Consider the following 25,886-nt stretch of genomic DNA (forward strand, 5'->3'; position numbering starts at 1 on the left):
CCCCCGCCCCGGCCCGGCTGGCCCCGCCCGCTGTCTGGGTCCGCGTCCTGCTGCCGGGCGCGGGGCGCGAGCCAGGTGGCGGACTTTGGGAAAGGCCGCTGGGCGCCCACTGGAGTGGGTAGAGCCCTGAGCGGTATTGGCCGGACTGGGAGGTCTGAGCTGCCCTTTCTGGCCCTGTGCCCCTCTCTGTGCCCACACCCACCAGCCAGCCATCCACCCACAGCCAGAGCGACCACCCTGGCGTCCAGTTAACCTGAGTGTCCAAAGAAATCTCCTAGGTCCTAGAGTCCTTCAACTGTGAGAGGTCACCAGCCCCTCTAAGAGAGTGGACTGGCACTCAGTATAAATAGCGATAAAGCCAAATTTGGTGGTGACCAGGGAGTCGCTTTCTACCGGCTCCTAGGGTGGACGCGCTGTCACAGCTCCTAGTAATGCAGTAGCAATGCAGGACTGAAGGAGGGTGGCAATGGACAGCAGTGGGCCCAGCCCCTCCTGATAGGACCTACGCAGTTGCTAAGGTAGGTTGGGCTGTTGGCCCCAGCAGGGTTTGCTTAGGGCTGAAGGGAATGGAAAATGGCAGAGGAATAAGAGGGTGATAGCTAAGGATATCAGTTCTCTTTGTGGTGAGGAAAATGCTCTAAGATTGACTGTGGTGATGGCTGCACATTCCTGAGCCCAAATCTCTGCCCTTACTAATGTGTGATCTCAGGCAGATGACTGGACCTCTCTGAGCCTCGGTTTCTCACCTGTGAAATGGGGCTAGACTTATAAAAGGAACTAAATGAGATCATCCACGTTGAGCTCCCAGCCCAGTACCTGGCACTTAGTAAGCACAGAATAAATTTTGCTATCATTATCAGTCATCCATAAATTCAACAGACATTACTGGACTCTCCTGAATGCAATTGGCCAGACACATAAAAGCTTCAGGCACTCACGCTGTGGTTGGGAGGCAGACACACTCTGGCCCCTCCAACCTTGACAAATGTTGGCACGGAGAAGTAAAGAGCTTTCTGGGTGAGAGAGGAGGAATCCTGACTGCTGAAAAGCTCACACAAGTGTTTTTTTTATCTCCATTGTTTAATTTTGATTGAAAGCACATCCATTTGACCCATATTCATTCTTTGTATCATTTCAGTTGTTCTTGGAGAACCTGGATTTATTTGATCTAAAAGGGAAGTGCTCCCGTTTGTTCAAGATGGACTCTGAAACATTGATTTTATCTGGGAGATGTGTTTACACTGAGGTAGGCTCAGTTTTTTAATCCCATGTAGCATATTACATGAAGTTTGTTCAGAAGAAAGCCTACCTTAACCTTTGACTCTTCCTCCCATTTCCTGGCCAGATGTCACAGGATTGGGAGGAGGTGGCACCTTAATGGGGACACTACACCCTAAGATCTGTCCTCTGTTCTGCCGGCTGAAAAACTCACTTGTATCAGCACTGCCAGAGCCACCTGTCACACGGGACTGAGACATCATGATAGCATTCCCAGTAATATCCCCCACAGGGCCAAATCATCCAATGTTGGGAATATCACCCATGCCAGCCAGGTGCCCGGTAGCATCGGTAGGCCTAGAGGTCACCAAGGCGCCTTTGTCCAGGCCATAGTTCGACCTGGCCCACCATTGACAAGCACTCCAGAAGCACCTCTTCTCTCCCAGAGTCTGTGCCTGCCTCTGCACCCAATCCTTAGCCCTTGGGCCCTCCCTGTTACATTTGGTCTTCCTTCAGATGATGGAGGTCTGCGTGCTCCATGCAGCTCTGGCTTCGCCATTGCAATCAGGATCTGGTTCCCTAATGGCACTTGGGGCTCCATCTCCCAAGCAAATATCTGCAGACATGGTCTCTGAAAGTGTTTGCTCTCAGCAAATGACCCACCCTCTCACCCATTCTGGGAGGTTCTTTTTGTTGTCGTTGCCAGAGGGTTAACCTATATCCTAATTTGGGCCCCCTTTACCTTTCTGGAATATTAATGGTAACAGTTTATGAGGTGTTGATAATACTAATCTGGAGTTTGTGGCAACCCTGGTTCCAGGCTGATACACAGCCCGTGGGACAGTGCTAATTGTTTACTACCAGAGTCTGTTCCGATTGGCCTCTGACTTCTGTTGTCAAATACTTTAAAGATCACCAGACTTTACGCAGATTACTTCATTGAATCCTTACCAGCCTATTGGGTAGGCACTGTTTTTATCCGCATTTTACAGATGAGGAAATGAAGCCCATATGGGTTAAGAAACTCATCTGAGTGGCAGAGCTGGGCCTTGAACCTGGGTCTGTCTGACCCCTCAGCCCATTCTCTCAGCCACCACCCTTTCCCCACGAGCACCCTGACCCACTGCAGCCTCTGCTTACTAAAAGCGTTAAGATCTAAAGCTCAGCCTCTTAATAAAGAACAGGAGGGACAGCCCCACTTCCTACGTGGAACACTCCCAGTTTGGAAGCCAGGCCAGTAACCAAAGCTCTTGGGAACGGGACTGGCCACCTGTGCCAGCAGATCCAGCCAGCTGTGCTGTGGGGCTGCCAGGACCATTCGGGTTGGTCAGCAAACATGTCTGGAGCCTCTGCCATGTGCCAGGCAAAACTCCAGAGGCGGGCAAGATTCAGGCCTTGCCTTTGGAACACCAGGAGTTTTTTTGTCCCTCCCTGGCCTCAGATGCCCCTGCTAAGAGGGATCAGCTGCAGGGCATGTCTTTATTTGGTTCCCCCACCATGTCCCTGATGTTTCTGCCCTCTAGGCTGACGACCACCCTCTCAATGGCCAGGGAGCAAATCCAGATCTACAAGACGCAGCTGTCAGCTCAGGGCTGCGGCTATCTCTTCCTGCACCTCCACTGGGCACTGCAGCTGGCCCAGGCCACCAGGCCACTGAGATTGAGCAACAGGACTGAGACTGGCCAAAGACAGGGTGCTGGGAGGGAGAGGACTATGGGCTGCAGGAGGACCCTCAGCTCCGTGATACCTGGGCCTTGGACCCGACCGCCTACTGTCCTCTCTGCTGACACTCTTGGCTCTGCGCTAGGAGATTAGGAGCTTATGGGAAAGGTCCTGGGGCCCAATGTGTCCAACAGAAGGGGTGGGAAGGGAGTAGGGGTTATTAGAGCCCAGGCACCACCTCCATGGGGACGTGCGCAGTCACTCACATACCCCTCAGCAAAAGGCCACCTGCCCTAAGCCACTGGCCTCTTCCCAGAACCTTGTTACTGGTACTGTGTGTCTGAGATGGACTTCTCCCTTTCTGCTCACCACCATTTCACTGTGTATATTCCCAGAACTGCAGCTTCCTGAACAAGAGAGAAGGCCCCAGACCCTGGCATCTGACCAACGGTGCCCCTCTGCACCCCTTTCCAGGTCATGTGTGGCATTATAGCCCCTCCAGGAGCCACAGCCTCACTGCAGCCCCCTCCTCTTGCTTCCCTGGTAAGGGGGTCACTGCAGAACATCTTAGCCTCCTCCATGGAGAAGAGCAATCGGGTAGGTGGGGGTGGGGTGAAAGGTCCTTTGCTCAGGGCAGAAGGCTAAGAGGTGCGGCTCCGGGATGTGCCTGACCAACAATCCTCGCCCTGCCCAACACCGGGCATGGTGCTCAGATGAGGGCTGGGGGCACATCACATAGAAGTCCTATGACTCTGCTTGGAGCCATGGTGGTGTCAGGGAGGGATCCCTCACTGCCAGGGGCCGCTGGGCAGTCAGCCGGACCACAGGGAGCAGGCGCCCCACGAGAGGGAAGACATGGCCTCTGGCCCCTCCTCTCAGCACAGACTCTCTGTTTATAAATTGAAGCCATCCCAGCTGCACCTTTGCCCTCAGCCTTGCTCATTCCCCCAGACCTGCTGACCTGCTGACGAAAGGGTCAGGGAGCCAAAAAGAGCCACCTGGCCCCAAATGGCACTTAGCCTTCTCCCTGGGGGTGCCGCTGGATTTGGGTTAGCAATCTGGGCTGGGGATTGGTCCTTCCCCTCTCCCTTCCTTCCTCCTTCCTTCCTCTAGCCGTACCCTCCAGAAAGCAACCAGGAGCCTAACTGTTTGTGCCAAATTTGCTGGCCAGAACCCAGGTCCAGTTGTATGGAGTGGCCCAGCTTGGTGACATCCCTGAGGAATGCCCAGACGGGGCAGGTGAGACCACCATGGGAGTGGGGGAAGAAGCTGTGGGTCCCAGGCAAGGTGCAGCCAGCTCTGCTGTGGTCGCAGATCAGTGCCTGGGGTGGGCTAAGGGAAGTGGGCCAGGTGGCTGGCTCGGTGAGGTGACTGGGAAGTGTTCCCAACCCAAGGAATGGGGAGTGTGGGAACAGAGCCAGGAGTGCAGTTTTCAGGCTCTCGGCCTCACGTGGAAAGGTGCTGGCTCAGGTAGTAAATGGCCATCAACTGTGATTGGATGGCCATCAGCTGTGGCTAGTTGGCCGTCAGCTGTAACCAGTGAACCATTGGCCACTAATATAACTGCCATGGCTACGCTAGCAGCAAATCGGGGGCCTAGCAAGAAGATGGTGGCTGAGCTAGCAAGAGCAGATTGCAGAGAAGTGGACAGCAGGTTGCAGATCGTGTGGCTCCTGCTTCCTGTGTCTGCAACCCAGCTGCCAGTGAGACTATAGTGGTATGACTCCCCTATCTATGGCTCCATGGGTGTTCCTTTTTGGCCTCATTGTGTCCTGCATTCTTATGTGGGGAGTGGGACCAGAGACCCCACGTGACTCCCTGCATGACAGGGAGGTATGGCTGGGGACCAGATGCCCAGGGCAGGACACCAAGGCTTTCATGCCCGGTGGACCACACCACAGTCAGTAATACCACCGCTGCACAAGGACGTGGTGAAAACCGAGCACCTCACCCTTGTCTGTGGCAGACGAGGTTGGTTGTAGGCTTAAGGCTCTGATCTCTGGCCCCTGGCTGGTGCTCCCAAACACTGGCTGGCCCCATCCTGCAGAAACTGAAGGGCAAGCCCGAGTTTCCTGCTGACCCGATGGCACACTTGACGGGACCATGAACACCCTCTGCCCTGCCTGAAGGTGACACGTCAGGGGCCTGCTTTCCAACTGCTGCACAGACCCCAGCCCTAATGCCTGACACCAAGCAAGAGGCCGTGCTTGCAAGGAGTGTGGGGACAGAGGCCCAGAGAGCAGTTTCCAGGCTCTCAGCCTCATGTGGGAAGGTGCTGGCTCGGGTATAGTAGATGGCCATCAGCTGTGGCTAGTAGGCCATCAGCTGTAACCAGTTAGCCATTGGCCACTGATATAACTGCCGTGGGAGAGCTAGCAAGCGCAGATTGCAGTTAGCAAGGGATTGGTTAGCAGAGAAGTGGACGGCAGATTGTGGATTGTGTGGCTCCTGCTTCCTGTGTCTCCAACCCAGCCACCAGTGAGACGATAGTGGTATGACTCCCCCATCTACAGCTCTGTTGGTGTTCCTTTTTGGCCTCACCATATCCTGCATTTTGGTGCGGGGAGCAAGCCCAGAGACCCTGCATGACAAAGAGCCAGGTAGGGACAGCCCCAGTGGAGTCCGCTGTTGGGGAAAGCTGAGGAATGATTGAGGAAATGAGTGTGAGAGTGTCAATTTCTAGTCTAGCTGGTCAGCTCGGAGCCTGTTTCCTCACCCTGACATTGGTTAGGCTGCGGCAGAGGTCCCTGGCTGGGAGCGAAGAAGCAGTAGGTGAGGCCTGTCTGTGGGACTAGGGTGCTCCTTGCTGGCCAATCCCGGTTCTGTTCTCCTTCCCTCTTGTGGATGTGATGGGGACCCAATGAATTTTTTTTTCAATTGGGGAATATTGGGTAACAGTGAGTTTTTTTCCAGGACCCGTCATCTCCAAATCATGTTCAATCTAGTTGTGGGGAGCTCAACTCAGCTCCAGGTCGTGTCATTGTTTTCAATTTGGTTGTGGAGGGCGCAGCTCACTGGCCCATGTGAGAATTGAACTGGCAATGTTTTTTTGGGGGGGTTTTGTTTTCCACTTTTGGTACATTATGTATACAAGTAATTTTTTAAAAACAATGAACCAATCTTTTTTAAGGAGGGCGCAGCTCAGTGGCTCATGTGGGGGATTGAACCGGCAACCTTGGTGTTATTAGCACTACGCTCTAACCAACTGAGCTAACCAGCCTGAAGCTTTTGTATAAGGACAGATCTCAGAATAAGCTGGGTTTGAAGTGCTTGCCTCTCTATACCTTTTATACCACCTTGTATTTTAATTGGAGAGCATTTGTCTTGTCCTTTAAATCATCTGGTCCACATGCTAGTTCTCGGATGAAGCAGGGAGATTTGAGAGACCCAGAAACATGGGCCCAGGGTGTCCACAATTACAGCTGACTGCGTAATAGAGGAAGATGACAAAGTGTGGAGGGCAGTGGGGCTGCCTCATCTGGCATGGACTTGGCCTCACAAACACATGGCCCTTCAGCCACCTTCCCAAAGGTACAGCTGGTGGCTCCATCCACAACAGTGATGGCTTGATTCAGTCTCCTGGGAGCCAGGCAGCCATCAGAACCTCAGGCAGTTCCAGCTCTCCTCTACTTACCTGGCTGGCCAACACTGGTCTGACCTAATTGGGACAGTTGACAGTGAAGAGGACTATTAATATGCAGGTTCAACAGGCAAAAATTGACAAAGTCCCCATCGAACTGTGACACATACTGCTTTAAGGATAGGGGTATGTCTCATTACTGAATGCCCTCCCCCCCACCCCCAGCTGAGTCAGAAGGCAAGGTTTTTCTGGACATTTCCCAAGAAATTTTGTGAAATGTTATCAAATAAAGACCATTAACAAGATGAGAAAGTCTCAACTTCAAAAACTTTATTTTTGTCTCATTTATCAAGGACACAGGATACCTTCATCAGCTCCAACTTTTGCTTTCCTCCTTACAGACTCTCCCATCACCTATACCAAGGGATATCCTGTGTAGGCAGCTTCCTAGAACCAAAAAATGTCTGCCTTCCGGGTTAAGTGTGCTCAAGTCAAATCTGAAAGGACAAGTTACACTAAACAGCAGATTCCAAGCTGCCCCCAAAATTCAAGAACCTTCTATCAGGACACAGACAAAGGAAGGTTCAAGTGTCACCCACTTGGGTTACCACAGATAGTAACTCAACAGTAACTCAAGCTGACTCATAACCATAACTTAAATTTCTACTTGTGTTCACAAGTGCCACACTTGTGCACAGAACACTCCAATGCCTAGGATTTCAACTTCCTTCAGAAAACACACGAGGAAGTTGTCAGAATTGGTTAATTGTTCCATAACCAGTTATGGACCTTTTATTAACACCCCAAGGCTAAGTTACCAAGACTTCCAAGCCTACTCTAGCTTGCCTCTCTTCACAAGCCCTTTAAATTTGAAACTAATCCTATTAAACACACACACAAAAAAACATTAGGGCATGTCTTTCTACACTGTAGCTTCAGAATACAAGATGCTTTTTATCTGACTGGTGGCTCTTGTGCCCATGTCCTGCTGACATTCATGCATTATGGTTTACTGCTGGCCATTGTTGGTTTAAGAAAACTAGTTTTCTTACTGAAAAGGCAGCTTAGACCAATGAGTTCTTTACCTCTAGGCTTGTGTTAAAACAACTTGCTGTAGACCTATAAACATACTTCAAAAAGTAGTTCATGGAACACATCTCAAATTTGAGCCCTAGAATTTTGAAGAAATTTACTTTCCTTGGTGTATGTTCTTTAAACAAATTTTTATTCCTTGACAATACGGGGGAGAGGGAAGCATATTAATACCAATCGTGGCATTTTTAGAAGACGGCCTTTTTACATGCTTTCTGTAACTATTTTTGTAAATAAAAGGTTCATCTACCAAGCAAAACCTAAATAAGCTAAACAACCTAAATTAGGATACAAAGAACCTAGATAATGGATTAAAGATTTGTACATTGTTTAAATTTAGGTTTTTGACACTTATAGTTGGATAAACAAGTTTATTTGTAAATTTAGTCAACATACATAATTGACCTAGAAACTTCAATAGAAGGATAAATTTTAAAACCACTTGAAGACCATCTCTATAAAGTGATTTTCCCAGAACCATATATATACCAGATGTAACTGGATGCCATCTTAACTGGCAGAGGTTCAATAAGCTGGAGCTGTGCCCCTCCCCCACCACAAGTTTACTCTAAGGGTTATTATAATACAAACTCCACAAGGAAAAGAACTTAGGTATTGTTTTCTCTTGGTAGAGAAACTCAACCTAGTTATGAGACCAACCACAACACAAAGAAAAGCTGCACTAACTAGTTCAGAATATTAATAACAGGTGATGCTGGTGTGAATAACTTGTAGTATTATATTCTAGAGCCCTTATAAATAAAATTCCCCCATTAGTGTTTGCATTATCAGCTAGAGGGTTAGTTAACACGTGGTAGAATGAGGACTTATGCAAGGTATAATGAGCAAAGCATTTTACTACTATGAAAACAAGCGCAGCCTAGTTAGGAGAAAACCAACTGGACTCTAAATTACACACACCTTAATGACAAGACTCCCCACCACATGTGAATGTAAAACATTTAATTTAAAAATGTTTTGACACTACAATATATAAAATAGCTATTATAAATGCACATAGTGTATTCTATAGCTGCCAGGTTTACTTTTTTTTTTTTTTTTTTTAAGGAAACTGTAAAGTTACACTGTGGTTAAGACTTGTATCTTCACCCTTGAAAAAGCCCACATTCTATCACAGTGATGCATGGTCAGACTTAACAGCCCCAATTGTTAAAACACTTGGATCAAGTCATAACCAGTTTTATTGCAAAAGGACCCTGTACACATTTATCAATTCTAGTACCTTAATATCTACCCAACAAGTCATTAACATACAGAAACATGCATCATGAGAAGCAAGAAGTATCACCCATCCCTTCTGCATATTAGCAACTTGTCACTCCTGAGCAACAGCGCTCACATCACTGAGGTCTGTGAACAGTCACTTTTCGCATTCATCCTGAGTGAAAGATGGAATGACTTAAGTACAAATGCAACATATTATAAACAATTTCTTACAAAAAAAGTCACAAATTAAACCAAAGTATTTTACAGAATTTACTACAAAACACCGTAAAAACTGCCTTCACTTAAGCTCTCTCTCCCCGTATCCGGCGAGCCAACTGGATGTCTTTGGGCATGATGGTGACTCTCTTAGCGTGGATGGCACACAGGTTAGTATCTTCAAATAAACCCACCAGGTACGCTTCGCTAGCTTCCTGTTGAGGTCAAGAGCCACACTATTAAACTCTTCGAGAAGAGAAACCAGCCACGAGCCCTCCCGCCCCTAACGGGGCCTTTGTCGTCTTACCTGAAGCGCACCGATGGCGGCACTCTGAAACCTCAAGTCCGTTTTGAAATCCTGGGCGATCTCCCTCACCAATCTCTGGAAAGGCAGCTTCCGGATCAGAAGCTCGGTCGATTTCTGGTAACGACGGATTTCTCGAAGCGCAACGGTCCCGGGCCTGTGCGAGCAGGAGGGTGTAAACGGACACCAGTTAACTGACAGCGCCGGCACCTTACCAAGAACCCTAGAATTCCCGCCCGGCCCAGCGCCGCCGACTCATTGTTTCCCCTCAGCCTCGCCTACCTGTAGCGATGAGGCTTTTTCACCCCGCCGGTAGAGGGGGCGCTTTTCCTGGCAGCTTTGGTAGCCAGCTGTTTGCGGGGCGCTTTCCCACCAGTGGATTTACGAGCAGTCTGCTTAGTTCGAGCCATTTTCTTTCACCTAAAGAATACATCCATTACTCCCAGGCCGCAGCACTCGCCTGGGAAGGAAGGGGGACAGTCCCGGAGCCCCTGCCTGGCCGCCTCCTCGCACCCCACCTCGCCGCGGCAGATGGCCGAGGCCGCCGCCGCCGCCTCCTCCCCCTCCCCTAATGACTCAGGCTGCGAGTAGCAGCAGCCTCCCCTGGGAGGGGGGGCGCGGGGAGGAGTCACTTCTCCTCCGCGACGGGCGGAGTCCCGGCTGCCCGGAAACCCAGCGTCGGGACCTCTGAATCACCAGCGGGAAAGAAAGTAGACGAGGTTCAAGAACGAAGCCCCAAGGGAAAACCTCCCTGCCCCACACCCACTGCCAGCTTCCCGAGCAGCCCGCACCAACCCGCACTCGGCCCTCAACGGCCGCAGCCCGCGGCCATCAACGGCTGGCGGAGCCTCAAGTCACGAGTAAACCCATGAACACTTACACAACGCCGAAGTCTTAGGCCGCTTATCCTGCTGCCGCGCCGCTTCTGCCGCCCAACGAAGAGCCGCAGTCGCAGATGAAAACAAAGCAACCACTCCGACGAACGACCAAACCGCTCTGCTCCAAGCCCCCCCAATGTCTCCGTTTTTATACCCACGCTTCACGCTGCGTCTCTGCGTCACAGGGCCCTCATTTGCATGCACCAACGACTTTTCCCATTGGCGGGAGCTTTCGCCGGCGCGTTGACATCCCCCGACACAAAGGCCGTGCTCCGGCCCCGTTCCCTGATTGGTGAATATCTAGGCCGCTGATTGGCTCTTAAAGTGGCCTAACTATTGGATGAAAGCAAAGAGAAATGGGCGAATCAGAGTTTAACACTAAACGGCTCTTCTGATTGGATAAAATGGAACTATGTTTGGATCCTTCCCTTGGTTCCAAAGCTCTACAATAGAAAGTCAATGCAAATGAACTGCATTGGTCCCTATCAGGACTAGAGTCCGGATGGGCAAAAGCCCAATATTCTTTGCCTCAAGCAATGCAATCAATGCAGGAGAGGTTACTTTAATGAAACTTAGGTAAATATTTTCCAATGTAAAATAAAAATGTGTTCCCTGTGATTATTTACTTTTCATTAACATTTGGATAGTTTTAATTCGTTTTTTGTTGTTGTTGTTTTTCCCAAGTTTTATTCAAGAGAGCTCACACAAAATATGTCAGATGAGTTTTAACTCGTTTCAAAATTTTGGTAGTTATGTATGCAGTGTAAATGAGAATTAGAATTCAGTAAGTCAGGTTATATTACCAGATATTTTATTTATCATGCATATACATTTTAACCAAAAAGCAGTTCTTTTGTCTGGTAGAGTTGGGAGGGGTAAATAATAGGTACAAAGTAACAAATGCCAATAAATGATTTTATAAGTACCGTTTTGTATGTTCTTAGGCCATCACAAAATGCTTTGTGATTTCACTATGCTTAGAGTTAAACAAATATCAACATAACAAGCAACATGTTTTTGAATTATGTAATTCAACTGAATGAAACGACTACAGCCAAAATGGGAATAGTCCCGATGACAGCATTTTCATGTCCATAAAGAGTAAAGGAAAGACAATTACATTTAATATGTGCCTTTGTGTTTAACGGTATATCCTGGAGGTACTACTGAAGGAACAGGACAAATATATAAAAATGGTAATCCCTATCCTTGCCTAAATAAAGGTCTTGGGTGAGTTGGAATATTCAGTACTCTAGTGACTCAGGTATATAAAATACCAAAACAGGCTTAAGGTTAAGACCAGCCAAACAAAGCTCAGAAATTGAAATAAAGCCTTGGACATTCTACTCCATAGTTCTTACTCTGGATTCACTGAATATTTTAAATTATTAAAATCTTTTTATTTTAGCAAAACCAATTACATATAGATTTCAACTCAGAAAACGATTACACCTAAATACAAATACCTAAAAAATTTACTTGTGACACCAACTCTTCTCTCAGTATCAGCAGTTAGTAAAAAATGCACAATTTGAAAAAGCAGCTACAGCGTTGGCCCAATCTCTAGTACCAAATTACTGTATGTCAGCCCTTTCGATCATAACACTCACAATATGTATTAATGATCATATATTTAAACTTTTACATGATAATTTAATCAACTTTAATTTCTGCCTCCTTAGAGTTTAGGTTACGGTAAAGATTAAGCTTTCTACTTCACTCATGCCATGCTGAGAAGAGAAACCAAGATGGAAGTTCTTGCCCTGTTCTCAAAACCTGTGAAAAGTGAAGAAACAAGGCACTGCTTACATCCCGCATAGGAGACTGTCAAGTACTCTGGATGTAACCAGGAAAAAATACCATTATCTTTTTTCCACTGTTCAAATGGCCTGGAGAAGGAATGGGCTCCTTGAAACACCCCCTTTGTGTTCCAAGGCTTTTCTAGGAGATCCAGAACTTTGTCTGTCCCATGCTTCCTAGAAGAGAGACAGCTGAGTTATTTTTTTCTGTTTTGCTTATTATTAGAGAGGAACTAAAACTGCTCCAAGAGGAACTAGGTAGGATTTACATTCACCCATTTAAGGACAATTCGTGAAAAGTTTGTCCCTCTTACCAGGCAGTCACACAGGTTAGTTTTTCTTTGTCCTATAAATTGGTGCAGGGGAGGAAAAGCAACAACAGGAAATGAAGAACTGCAAATGTCTATACAATCAAAACCATGCAGAATGTGATGTAGGCTACTGTCTTAGTTCCTATTCTGTCACAGACTTGCTGAGTAACTGTACAAGTTACTTAACCTCTCTGAGTTTCGTTTTCCTCTTTTGTCAATTAAGCAGTTTGCATGACATCATCTCCCAATTCTACTAGTACACACTTAATTGTGAAGCTCATGATATACACTTATTTAAAATTTAGCACTATGAACTATGTATATACATTCAGATCACACTCCAGTATTTTGGGTTGAACATATAAGCCAATTATTTGGATTTAATAATACGATCAAAATAATACACTGCAACTTTTGTCTTTTTCTAATTTTTCATCTTCCAATGCCCCTAGTGGTTAAACATTTGGCCTGTTTGAAAAATACAAATTTCTTAACTTTGTAGGCTATTTTGGCTTCTGATGTAGGTTACTGGGAACTAAATAAAATAAGTATCATTCTTAAACATAAACAATTTTCCATTCACCCCACACTCCCTCACGAAGTTATTTGGAATGTGTTTCTTTAATGAGATGATCACTATTTAACATAATCCCATCTAATAAAATACAAATCAGTCTTAAAAACAATGGATTCAAATAGATTAAATATGGAAAACAAAGTTAAATGGCAAACGTTAAAATATGAAGAACTTTGTAAAGCTCACAGTCAAGTGCCTAGGTCTGGGGGAACTGGCTTATTTTACAAAGGCCACAAAGTGAAAAACAGCCCCACTGGTGGGAAGCTGGTAGGGGTGATACTTTTCCAAATAGAAAGGGTGCCGTTCAGAGCAGGAAACTGGAGTGAATTATAAATCGCGCCCCCTACTCAAACCCAGGCCCTTCCTCTGGACACTATGTGATGCCTCTCAACATCTCTGCAACCTGCCAGTGTACCTGAGACTATTCTAGACGGAGATTAAATTCGTCGTTGGCCCCTAATGTACTGGAAACAAGTTGGTCAGGCCAGGTGTCGAGTTGAGAAGAGAACCAAACCGTGGAGTTCCAGGTTTCAGGGTTCTTAAAGGTTTAGGGAGCGCCCCAGCAAAGACGCGGGAACAGAGTATTGTGTCGTGTAGCTCTTCTTTAGCAAAGCTTTCTCAAGCTGACTTCCAGCAGGCACTTTCCTTCATGTCTGAGGCTAGTCCCACTGCAGGAATAAGGAGGATGGTGGCGCATTCCAGGTGCCTGCAGCACAAAGACCCAGAGCCAGGAACGGGCGACACAGATCCTTAAGCACTGCTCGGGGCCGGCATCAGAACCGAGCCCAAGCTAGACCAAGTCTGGAGGCGAGGTAATTATTACACTGTTGGCAGTAAAATTATACTTGGAACTGTTTCACAGAAGTCGTCATGGCCTACCTAGCTCTGGGCCCCATCTACTCCAGGGGCTCCAGTTTCAAGGAAAGGTATCTCTACGAGACTGAAACGCATTGGTAAAAAAAGAAACGCAGCCGGACTGCAATTCCCAGAAGCCGTCGCGGGTCCTCAGCATCCGGGACATCGTCTGCAACGATCCCTGGGCATTGTGGTCCGTTCCTTTGGCAGCAACCCTGTGCCGACGGTAAAATTCCAGCCGAACCGGGGACCACAACTCCCAGCAACCCTTGCTGCCGAGCGGGGGGTCTTCACGTTCTCGTGGCGCGGCGCAGGCGCACTGGGTCCTCGGCGCGGACCGCGCAGACTGAATAATAAAAGGGGAGCGGCGAAGAGGCAGGAAGACAGGACCATGTCGAAGGGCCCCGGGCCCGGCGGCTCCGCAGCTTCCTCGGCGCCCCCGGCCGCTACCGCTCAGGTGCTGCAGGCACAGCCCGAGAAACCGCAGCACTACACGTACGTAGAGCCCCCCCCGCCGCGCGCGCACGCCTGACGTCAGCGGCCAGCGTGAGTCACGCGCGCAGTGAGAGCGCGAGGCGGCTTCTCCCTCCCCCCCTTTTTCCTCCGGCCCGGCCCAGACCGGTTCCAACCTGCTGGGGCCGGTCCCGACTGCTTTCAACTGCCACCCGTTTGTGGTCGGGTGGTGAGGCGGGAAACGCGGTCCCCGCCGCCGAGTGGGGAAGGCAGGAGTGCGGAGTGCACACATCCTAGGCCAGGGCTTCAAGGCCTAACTGGTCCTCAGATCATAAACCACAGCACCAGGCTCTTGCGGGGCGATAAGCAGTCCAAGACACGGCCAGGATGAGTTAGGGGCCAGACCTGCAACCACCTATGAATGACGTTTAGCGTGAAGGCTAGTACGTCGATCCCTGTACTGTGCCGAGGAGGCCTTTTGTGTCCCTAAGGCCCGTGTGTTGTCCACAGAGGCTACTCTTGCTTAAGTCACCTAAACTGTTGACCCATCCCGACTCGGGGACCCTGAGCATGATGGAATCAGTCTGTCCTCAGGCCCAACTTAAATGTGGTATCAGCGAGCTCCAACTGCTGACACTACAAGAATCCATTAAGATGGAAAACCACTTCCTGGGAATCTATTTGTGTCTAAGTGCCTCTGTCTTTTTTTCTATTTCCTTTCAAGGCACATTAAGCAATTACCTAGTGCTAGGTGCTTTGGGAGAAAGCCACACGAAAAGAGGCGGGCCGTCCTGTTAAGCAAAATGTTGGTTTCCATTTTCCCTGATGCTCCTTGAGTGCCTCTCATCCCCATGGGTTCCTGAGTGATGTGCATGTTTAGAAAGATCCCCAGGTGACCTCCGGCTTGCTGGAGATTTGGAACCGAGTGGGATTGAACAACGTTTAAGAACCACGCAGTACTGCTGCCTGGTGAACCAAGAGCAGGAAGCTGGAGTAGAAAGAATTGAAAGTAGACAAGGAGGAGCTCTTGTCTGTCACTCACAGAAGTAAGACCCACTGGGAAACCGCTCTGGGACTGGGGAACATCAGTTTTAGGAATTGTATTGGTTTCTTTGTGAGATTCTCTGCTATTGGTAGACATGATTCGAAGCTTTTTCTTGACTACAGTCAGACTCATGTTAACTCGCTGGTCCTTTCTTACTGGAGTTCTTTCTGCAATCCTCCCATTGTTTTGGTGAGATGGTCTTACCTCCGCGGATACTTATCAGTTGAATGGTGCCGTCAAGCAACAGTAGTATGGCCTGGATTTGGAAACCTGCAAACTTCACATAATTAGAACTTTGTTATAATCTCTGGTTGCTCGGGTGCCGTTTTTCAGTGAAATACCTGTAACATTTTGAGTAATGTGAGTCTTAGTTTCATCAACCTCTGTTTTATCTTGTGTTGTCATTGAGTTACTAATGGATCTATATCGGAAAGACTTGCTGATGCACATTTTGGAAATGAGAGATGAAACGGCAACAGCTGTGTAAATGTTAGTATCTGAGTCTTTGTCCACTTGATGCTCATTTGTCGAAAATCTGTCTTTTCATTCCTTAAGGTGTGAGTGTAAAATAACCAGTTTGGCTCCTTGAGATGGCTCATCTAAGTTTGATTGGGTAGTTGGAAGTTGTAGGTGTTCCCATGTCTTCATTTTCTGTTATCTTTTCATTTGTGTGTGTGTGTGTGTGTGTGTGTGTATGTGTGTATTGATGTTAATATCTCCAAAAATCAGAGATAGAAATCAGTTGTCTTCCTTGGTAGATTTATGGGCATTCAGAAGCTGTGATGATTTGGAAAACTTCATTCCCTTGTCATCTCAGGTCTGAGGAGCAGGGAGCATGAGGGCATATGATGGCACCAGTACACCTGTTGGCTCTGATTTTTTTTTTTAAGGTGAACCCATTTATTGCTTTTGGGAGTTAGGAGACAAGAGCATTTTAATGTTGATTTCAATATTTGCTATAAAATTTTGAGCTGCCCAGAATTTTTTCATTCTCCCTTGCAGCATGAATTTTCAGAATTTGTTCCAATCTGAATATCGCCTCATCTATTGTATTGATCCCATTGTGGAATACAGATACAGATCCCGTTTTTTTGAATATTTGTATATTTTTACCTGTCAAGATTTTTTTATCTTTTAAAACTTTCTTATACATTAATGACATTAATTTTGTGTATTTTTTTGTGGCTGATATTATTTGAGAGTATGTGACATGCAATAATCTGGAAGAAATTTGCATTAAAGTTGTCCCACTCATAATAGCAGACAATCTTGGCAAACACAGTTGAATCCACCAGAAGCAAAAATTGCCTTCATGTTGTATGCTTGCCTTCTTCCCTTTGTTCTTGTCCCACAACTAAAGGCCTAGAGTTTGAGCCCTCCTTTTCCTAAACCAAGAGGATTATCCATAACATAGTTTGAAGGATAATTATTTTGTTGGTATTTTTTTCCTAATCTCTTGAATGATCTCGATTTAAGGGAAACTTTGAAATAATCCTTTCAGCAGGCACTTATGCTAGACCTGAGGAATCCGACCCTGAAAACAATTATATCAGAATTTCCTCTGTTGAACAGCTCCAAGTACATGATTAGCACGCTAAAATGACAATATACATACATGTATTAGTACTCTTCCAACACATGAACCATGTGACCTCTTGCTAGGTAATTTGTCTTTTTATTTGACAAAGACTAAATTTCATCCAGCTTTATTCAGAACAAGTCAATCATATATACTAAAGAGTTTTATAAAAATAGATTTAAGAATGGGAAATTTTGGAGCGATTGCGTTCTGAAAGATATCTACACATTTAGCTAATTTTGGGCTTTTTGTTATATAACAATTATGTTATTATTTTGACCCTATAAGAACCTCAAAGACATTAAATCATTTTTGGATTCCTTCACCTGCAGTTTATTCTCAAACTTCTTAATGTCCTTGTATTAAAGGAAAATGAAATCCTAGTTTAGAGAAGGTTTCTTGGAGTTTTCTGGCCACTGGGTGGTTTCTTGTAAGTAGACAGAGGATAAATACTTTATAGTGTCATTTTAATTTAAGACTCTTTTTGGACATCTTTAAGCAAGGGTATTGTAACAGTACTTCCATAGATAACAATTTTGAGGCAAATTTGTTAGTTTATACATAATAGAAATGTCATGAACTTAACTTGGTTGCATCTGATTGTGTTTTAGAAAATCCAGGAGATGAACATGTATTTAAATTATTATTGCAGTAAAATTGTAAATACACTAATAGAGTACAACTTGTTATACAACAGAAGTTACTGGAAGCGTTACTTAGCAACTTCAGCAAGAATGAGTTAAGTTACCAATAAACATTTCTGGATCTTGTTTACTTGTTTATCAAGTAGAACTAATTTCTTACAGGACCAAAATTAAGAGCTCATTGTGGCCTTCAATCAAGCCCACAAAACCTCCATTAAGAAGTGTTAAGTGCCCATGCTAAGGGTAGACTCAAGCTTAGTACCTAGTTGATATTTGCTATAATCTAAATTAATGATTAAAGTGAAGATTTGCTTAATGGTTAAGTTTTTTTGTTTTAATCCAGCTATGTTAGATACTAAAGAAGGCTTCCCCACAATCCATATGCATCTGCTTTGACTGGTGGTTTCTATCAACCTACAAAGACTGACTTATTGGTGAGGGCAGCTGGACAACTCTGAGATCAACTTAGAGAAATCCATCTTGGGCACACTCTATAAAGGAGCTCCTTCTCTGGAAATAGCACCCCAGATAAGTGCACAAAAGCAAGACACCCTCGTGGACCTACTTCCTCCCGCTTTCAACACCCTGATGCCTGAAGGTGAGGTGTCCTTCCTGTGTGTCTTAGAAGCCATGAGCTCACTTAGGTAAAGAGAGCCCTGCAACAGCCAGAGCACCACACATATGCAGGCTTTCCTGCCAGACCTTTGCCTAAAAGGTTATTTTTCTCATTAGGAGAGACTCTAGGTCAGAAGAGTGTTAAAAGTAAGGTTGCATTTATAGCTACATTACTTTAAAGAGTGGACTGGTTTAGGATTATTTTCCCAAATGGGGCAATATTTGCTTAATGATTAAGTTTTTCGTTTTGTTTTGTTTTTAATCCAGCTATACTTGATACTAAAGGAGGTTTTCGCACATGTGCATCTTCTGTATTTTGAAATTGCAACTATGGACAGTTATGGCTAATCCTAGTAGATTGTCTTCCCTTCTTTTAACATCTTGGATGAATTTGGGGCAACTAATGTGTTATGTGAAGATGGATGTTGAATGTAAGTTTCTCTGCCATTCTTAGCCAATATATAAAAATTACATTAGCCTAATTGCTAAAAATGCCAAAAGTTTGGGTTCAGTATCCTTCTGGGCAATGCAGCTTTCTTGTTTTCTTACTATGTAGATACCCTGTAGATTCACCCCAGCCAACCATCTTAAAATACCTGCCTGGGCAACAGAGATAATCTGTGGAGAAACTTTGGGTAAAATCAGTGCATATGATAATAGGTATGGGAGATATTTATGGTGTGATGGAAATGTTCTGGAATTAGTGATGATGGTTAGACAACATGGTAAATATACTAAAAACATTGACATGTATACTTTAAAATGGTGAATTTTTATGTTGTGTAAATTACATCTCAATTTTTTAGAGAAAAGTGTTGAAAAAAATCAGTGCATATGAGTCTGTGCTACTAGAGAGGCCTTAGAGCGTGTGGCCTGTCAGGGCTTGGCAGCATCGATCAGTCTGGGAAAGCCTGCGGTTTGTGAAAAGCCCTTGGCACCCTTTCCCCAGCCTTCTCTATGGCTTAGTGCCTGCGTATCCATTCTAGTGATCCCCCCGTGTTGTATGTCTCCGGAGATGCTTTTGAGATGAGTGAATACTCAGCAAGTTTGAGACTCCTAGTTGTTGGGAGTTGTACTTTAAATTGTCTCTGAATTGACAGCCATTATAAGGAACAAGCATATTTTCCCCAACGCCTTTGTAAAATGAATTGTGTTTACTTCCTAGGGTGGTGGGAGGTAGGAGAGAAGGTTGCTGTTCTGCTAAAATGTAATCGATTCCATTCTTCAGATATTGTGATGATTGTTTTAATGTTCACATGGGCATTTAAAGACAGGCCATGTGTTTTAGACATTTAAAATGATGTCAGTGACTATAATATTTTAGTTCAAATAATCACAACAAACTTTTTATTATTTCTCTATAAAATCCCTCAACTTTCACCCCTTTTTTCTTTGCCAGTGTGTAGAATTTGACAGCAGTATCAAGAGCTGATGAGGAGGAGAAGATGGAAAGGAGTCTAGCGACTTAAAAAAATCTCATAGCGTTCTCTGTGAGGTGACCTTTTTCCTGTTGGTGGCTCAATTTATTTAGGAAATAAAGAAGATACTAAGGCCTGTGACAGTCTCATCATATCATATCTGAGCTTATTGAAATGTTTCCTCCCTTTCCTATTCTTTATATCACAGTTTGCTTTTTGTGTTCTCAAGTTGACTCATTTGTTTCCTATTAATGTGTGAAACACCATATGGCCACCATAAGTCCTAACAAAATGATTTCTCCTGAGGAGGGGGAAGGCCCATATCTCCACCTTCCTATGAAATTTTGGCCTATTCACAAAACTATCCCCATTGAAGAGAGGTAGTTATGCTTACTTAGAAAAGAAGAAGTTGGTAAAAACTCTTGGTGTGATATTTTATGACGTAAAAGTTTTGATAGTAGTTTTTATATCTAAGCTTTCATTAATTTTGGTAAGAACATTACTATATCTTTTTGATGTCACTTTTAGTGCTAAGAGGTGCCAGGCATTTTTAGCCTGCCACTTTAGGATTTGTGTAAATCAAACCTATCTAAATGTAACAAATTAGAAACCCATACTTGCATTTCCTTTTTAAAGAAATACTTGTATTTTTTTAAAAAACCCGAAAAACAAACTTAAATTGTATTATTGAACCAAGAGTGCTTTATAATAAATACATAAAATGAATATTAAATATCCGGTAGAGCATGTTAAAGTTAACATTTCTTTTTTTATTTTTAGTAACCTACTTTGTGGTATTGTAATTATGGCCTGTCAAAAACTCCCTGACATATTTTGAACAGCTTCCAGAGTCACTTACTTGCTGCTACTCTAGTTTTCCCTTTAGCTCAATTAAGAAAAGCATAGTTAACAGTCAGCAAGGTGTTTAAGAGCACTGACTCCAGGGCCAGGCTGTCTGGGTTGGAAGCCCAGCTACGCCACTTACTAGCTGTGGGACCGTGAGCAAGTGACTTCCTTCTTTGTGTGTCACTTTCCCAAGGATATGGATAGTACCTGTCCCACGAGGTTGTTATGAGGATTAAGTGAATTAGTAGACTATATAAAGTGCTGAAAACAGTGCCTGGCACTTAGCACAGGGTGAGTACTGTTCTTACCAGTATTTGAACAAAGCCCAAGTTCCTGCCTTCAGTTGCATTGCCGCTTCCTTCACCAGCCGTGATCAAATGCCTACTTTAGCTACATCTACACCACAGCAGAGCGCGCTCCCTCTTCCTTGGCCATTTGAATTTTCCTCCAGTCGCCATTCTTCATAGAGCCTCCATCAGACTGCCAGGATATTACATGATGGAGTTGGGCTCTAAACGGATCCACTCTCCCAGGCCCGACAACTTTGTTGTACAGAAAACAGTGTACAAAATAACACATCGATTTACATGTAATACTAAAATGTTTCATCAAATTGGAGGCCATCTGTGTACAGAAGAACTTTGACTCAAGTCAAGGTGTTACCTCATTCAGGGAGGAACGAACCAGAGTGTCAGTACTCCTCACATATGCTCCAAAATCAGTGACGTGAGTGATGCCTCCATGAACTTTCTGTCCTCAGTTTTATCAGTTCCAGGATCCTTAGGGCAAGGGGACAATTATAGAAAGAAGGAACCGGGGACACATAGGATTACTTAGGCACCAACATTCGACCGTTCATGACTCTCATTAGTTCTCGAGGCCAGGACAGCTCACAGGTGTCAGACATCTCAGTGAAGAGTGGGCTGAAATCATTTGCCAGCGAGTGGCTCCCCCACCTTAAAGCAGTTGCTTACTTAAGTGCTTGTAGCACTTGTAGTGTGGGTTCCTGTGTATATATCTGTGTGTTAAGATAGAGTCATTGTTATTTCGGAGGCTATACTGGCCTTACTATGTCTGCTCTTTGGCTAAAAGCCAGTTATGGGATCAAGGCCTGCCTTAAAGATTCAGACACACTCAGAAATTCACTAGATGCTTATTTGCTTTCCTTTTCTGCCAGAATTTTCTAAGCCAGGACCACTTCAGAAGATTTAGAAGCCAAATCTCTATAGCTGTATATCACTTTATCAGAATTGTCCAAATATCTGCCAACCACCAATTTTACCTTTAATTTGGCCTTGTTTTTTAAAAGTCATTGTTTGGGAACTCCCACTGGTGTGGTTATTACTACAATGTTATATAGTTTCTGGGTTATGTTTGATGTCAAATCAGAATATGTATGTCCTTATAAACATTGAATTTAGAACTGCTAGCAGTTTACCTAAAGCTCTTCAAAAATGAGAAAAGATTTTTAGCCAATTGTAAGAGACACACCCACACACACACACATATACATACACACTTTGATAAGTAATTTAGTATTCTTAATCTGTTTATCTGCTTGTATAAGCTCCTTAAAGTTAAAAATATATTTTATTCTCAAACTTAAAAGTGAAGAGTCTTTGATAAGCCATGAAATACAAGCCCTCTGATTAAATTTCTTTTTAGGAGTTTCGTATGGGGAAGGAAAGTTGCCAGTAGGGTTAAGGTGAATATGGAAAACAGTAGATTACAGATAAGTGTCATTAGAGCCTTTGGATCCTACAACATAATAGGTCAACAATGACTGGGTTTTTTTGGGATTTTTTTTGTTTTTTTTTCCTTTGCTAGTTGCAGAATCCTATCACATCGTAGTTAGATTTCAATAAAGACTAAGAACAGGACCACTTATTTTCATTTTAAGATTCTGTTTCCATGATAAAAAGTGTATACTGCTTGAAAAAAATGAAATTTAATTTTTATAAGATTAGCTGTAAAGATGAATAAAGATGAATATTGGTGGTTATTAGGGATATGGGCACATCTGTCATGTTGCCAGATCTCTGTGCCCCTTGAGTGAGACTGGTGAGCGGCGGGGTCCCAGGAGTGGGTTTCTCCGCATGGCCCGTGACCCCCTGGCTCTGGGGCATCCAGGGTGAGTTTCTTCTGTAGGCTCAGGCTGTCGGGGGCTCACATATTGCTCCTCACTGTGCGTATGGGATTCATCTAGTCCTGAGCAGGCCTGGAGCTAGCACCCTCTTCCTGGCGCTTCTCCGGAGGCCATTGTTGTCATGCCTGTTTGCCTTTCTATTCACATCTGACCATGCTACGCGTGTCCAAATCAGTTTACAGTCATAAAGAGGGTGACATTCTAATAGCCATCCACTTCACAAAAAGATTCACCACAGTTCACTTTTAACTAAGGGAACTCTCCTGCCTGATTAGCAACACACATCTTTCACATAATTGTGAATCAGGATAGGTTCCCTGTCAAGTTGTCATGAATATTGTGGATTCCTTTCCTAACAATTTTGTTCTTAATTCTAAAGGTAATGAATCCCAGTTACAGTAAAGAAAAACCAAAATAACCCCTAAAGTCAGTAATACTGGATATTTTTTTTCTTCTGCATATAGTTGACCAACTTGTAGTTCAGCTACATATCCTTATATTTTTTTCTTTGACTTAATATATCTTCAGTTTGTACCCAGCTTTTGCCGAGTAGTGACTGTAATACTTCTTAGTTGGAGGAAACAAAAGAATACGTGCCTAGTGATCTGCACACATTCTGAGCGGCAGTTACAGAGCAAGCCGTCCCACCTGTCAGCATGTGAGGCTGAAGACCTCAAATTGAGTGTTCCGGGTGAGGGACAAGGCTATGCAGACTGCGGGGACGGTAGCTGGAGAAGTTACTGCTTGCTTTTTTTTTTTTCCCAACTTATTTAAGTGTGTTTTTCCAGGACCCATCAGCTCCAAGTCAAGTAGTTGTTTCAATCTAGTTGTGGAGGGTGCAGCTCACAGTGGCCCATGTGGGGATTGAACCAACAGCCTTGTGAAGAGCACCGCGCTCTAACCAACTGAGCTAACCGGCCACCCCCAAGTTACTGCTTTCTTAATTGCCAGGAAAAGCATCATAGTCAGAGATCAGAGTTCCTTCTCTGTTTTTCTGGGTTCAAGTGCATAGCTGCTGTGGACCAGGCTAGCACCACTTGGGATGCTTTATGCTTTTTCTTTTTCTTGCTATGAGCCGGCTCTGCAGGGGAACAAAAATGAATAGACATGGCTACTTACAAAGCAGTTAAAGTCAACTGTGGTAGGGGCCATACCAGCTGTATTCACACAGTGCAGTGGAAACATGGAAGGGGGGCGACTAGCACCACTGGGCAGGGTCAGGGAACCCCCATGCAGAGAATAAGCCAGAAGGGTGATCAAGACACAGGGAGCAACATCAAAAATATGGAGGTGTGAGGAGGCTGTGGCATGTTTGGGAATACCAGCTCTTCAGAGCAGAGGTTGGCACACTACAGCCTCTGCCACATCTAGCCTGCCGCATGCTTTTGTATGGCCCATGACCTAAGAAGGGTTTTTACATTTTTAATTATTGAAAAAGAATGTCATGACACATGAAAGTTACAGAAAATTCAAATTTCAGCATCCATAAATAAAGCTTTATTGGAACCCATGCCCATTGATTTACATATTTCTATGGGTGCTTTTACACTAACTGCAGAGTTCAGTAGTTGTGACAGGGACCCTACGTGGCACTGTCATCACTATGCATTCCTGTTCAGTGCACTACAAATTGCAGTGACACAGTTATAACTTGGCAGTGTTTCCACTGCTCTCTGTATCAGCATACCACAATGTTTCATTTATTCTTTATTACCAATACCAACTTATGTCAAAACGAGAGGAAGAGAAAAATGGACTTGGAATGTCATGTTTTTAGGGCACAGTGGAGTGTGGATTATTTTGTTACCTAGTTAGATGGCAAAACTCTCTTTAAAAAGAAACTGCCAAAAGAATCCATCAACATTACCAGATTAAGCAGTCGTCACAGTATTCCCAACTCATAGGAAGGCAATAGTCAGAAGAATTAGAGAATTTTAAAGGTACGGTTTCATCAAAGAATTTCTTCACAAAAATGAGGTGACAACTTGCAGTAAGTTTCTGAGTGACTCCTTTATTAACTGAGCAATGAAAGCCATTTACCGACACTGAATTTAATTTGTTGATTGCAGCAGCTGAAGAAACGTGTCCAGAGAAAGCAAACTTGTTTAAGAGTGTTAGCCTTTTGGCAAGAACAATTACTCCAAATGTTGAAGTCTTTGGGAGCAACATCAGTAGTCAATTAAAAAACAAAGCAAATGACTTCATGTGGTTTTCCTTAGCTCTTGATGAGTCAACAGATGCTACTGGTGCTGTCCAGTTGTCTATTGATGGACTTGCTGCCATGTGTGAAGTGACGGAAGAATTAGCCTCTGTGAATAGTCTGCTTAAAACTACAGCTGAGAATATGTTCCCCAAAAGTTAAGGAAACACTGATTGAGGACAACCTGAGGTATACTCTGCTACTATCTGTTCCAGCTGATGAGTGAGAATATGTGTGGAGCAGAAAAGGATTTAATTGGACAAATTTACAAAGCTTAGGAAAACGTAAGGTGTTTAAAATCATGGTATTACTCATCGGCAGGTACTTTGTGGAAGATGCTTGAGTCTGTCATGTTACTGAACCATGAGGATCAGTGCTGAACTCCACTCCCTCTTGCGGACCAATCATCATCGATTTCATGAGTTTTTGTTAGAAATAGAAGCTGAATATTCTGTCCAACAGCAGTTTGGTGGCTTAGCAGTGGTAAAGTTTTCTTGTAATTTTTTGAGTTGAGGGCTGAGGTTGAAACTTTGCTGAATGAGAAGGGTCATTCTCGGCCATATCGAACAGTGAATGGCTTTGAAAATTAGCTTTTGCTGCAGACTTCATAATGTTTCTCAGTAAATTCACCCTAACATTACAAGGCAAAACATCGCTTGTATGCAAACCTTACATTGCCATAAAGTCATTTTGACAACTAATGTTGTTTGAATTATAAGTCATGTCAAACTACCTTAAACACTTCCTGTGCTGTCCAAAGTTAAAACAAAGGTTAGATCTCCATTCTTTTTTTCTTTTTAATTAAAAAAATTTTTTTTTTTTTGACGGGGAACAGTGTTTCCAAGACCCATCAGCTCCAAGTCATCCTTCAATCTAGTTGTGGAGGGCGCAGCTCAGCTCCATGTCCATTTGCCGTTTTCAATCTTAGTTGCAGGGGGCGCAGCCCACCATCCCATGCAGGAATTGAACCGGCAACCTTGTTAAGGTCTCGAGCTCTAACCAACTGAGCCATCTGGCCGCTCCAGGTCTCCATTCTTAACACACATTTACCGTGGATATAATTTCCAGACACAAACTACAGCTCTAGCAGACATTTTGCATCTTGATAGGAATGCAAAGGAAATTTGCATATGTCAAAATCCATTTACCTGTGCCACTAAGGAGTTTACACCAACCCTTCAAAGGGAACTGGCTTAAAGGTAAATGTCAAGATTCTTAAAT

At 44.5% G+C, this 25,886-nt stretch overlaps 2 protein-coding genes and 1 long non-coding RNA gene across 6 annotated transcripts in view; 2 read left to right on the plus strand and 1 right to left on the minus strand.

The window, feature by feature from the left end:
• The first annotated feature begins 58 nt into the window (after positions 1 to 58).
• Positions 59 to 3,609, plus strand: LOC141568945 (uncharacterized). The gene is made up of 3 exons (XR_012492287.1): positions 59 to 518; positions 1,139 to 1,246; positions 2,742 to 3,609. It is a non-coding gene; the product is annotated as an uncharacterized LOC141568945 (long non-coding RNA).
• A 3,166-nt stretch (positions 3,610 to 6,775) lies between these two features.
• H3-3B (H3.3 histone B) lies at positions 6,776 to 10,318 on the minus strand. Its single transcript, XM_019745622.2, has 4 exons — positions 10,180 to 10,318; positions 9,582 to 9,719; positions 9,303 to 9,456; positions 6,776 to 9,210 (listed from the first exon to the last, which is right to left on the minus strand). The coding sequence occupies exons 2-4, from the start codon at positions 9,707 to 9,709 to the stop codon at positions 9,082 to 9,084; spliced, it is 411 nt and encodes a 136-aa protein (XP_019601181.1). The 5' UTR covers positions 9,710 to 9,719; positions 10,180 to 10,318; the 3' UTR covers positions 6,776 to 9,081.
• A 659-nt stretch (positions 10,319 to 10,977) lies between these two features.
• UNK (unk zinc finger) overlaps positions 10,978 to 25,886 on the plus strand; it is a 34,328-nt gene continuing 19,419 nt past the window's right edge. For 3 of the 4 annotated variants that reach the window (XM_019745565.2, XM_074320259.1, XM_019745562.2), the window contains exon 1: positions 10,978 to 14,214. In XM_019745565.2, coding sequence (XP_019601124.1) covers positions 14,111 to 14,214 — 104 coding nt within the window. In that variant the 5' untranslated portion in view covers positions 10,978 to 14,110. Of the gene's footprint in view, positions 14,215 to 18,355; positions 18,487 to 25,886 lie in introns of those variants that run through there. The other variant, XM_074320260.1, reaches the window with a different exon arrangement.

The sequence above is a fragment of the Rhinolophus sinicus genome, linkage group LG15 (genome assembly GCF_036562045.2).
Source record: "Rhinolophus sinicus isolate RSC01 linkage group LG15, ASM3656204v1, whole genome shotgun sequence".
Taxonomy (NCBI): Eukaryota; Metazoa; Chordata; class Mammalia; order Chiroptera; family Rhinolophidae; genus Rhinolophus; species Rhinolophus sinicus.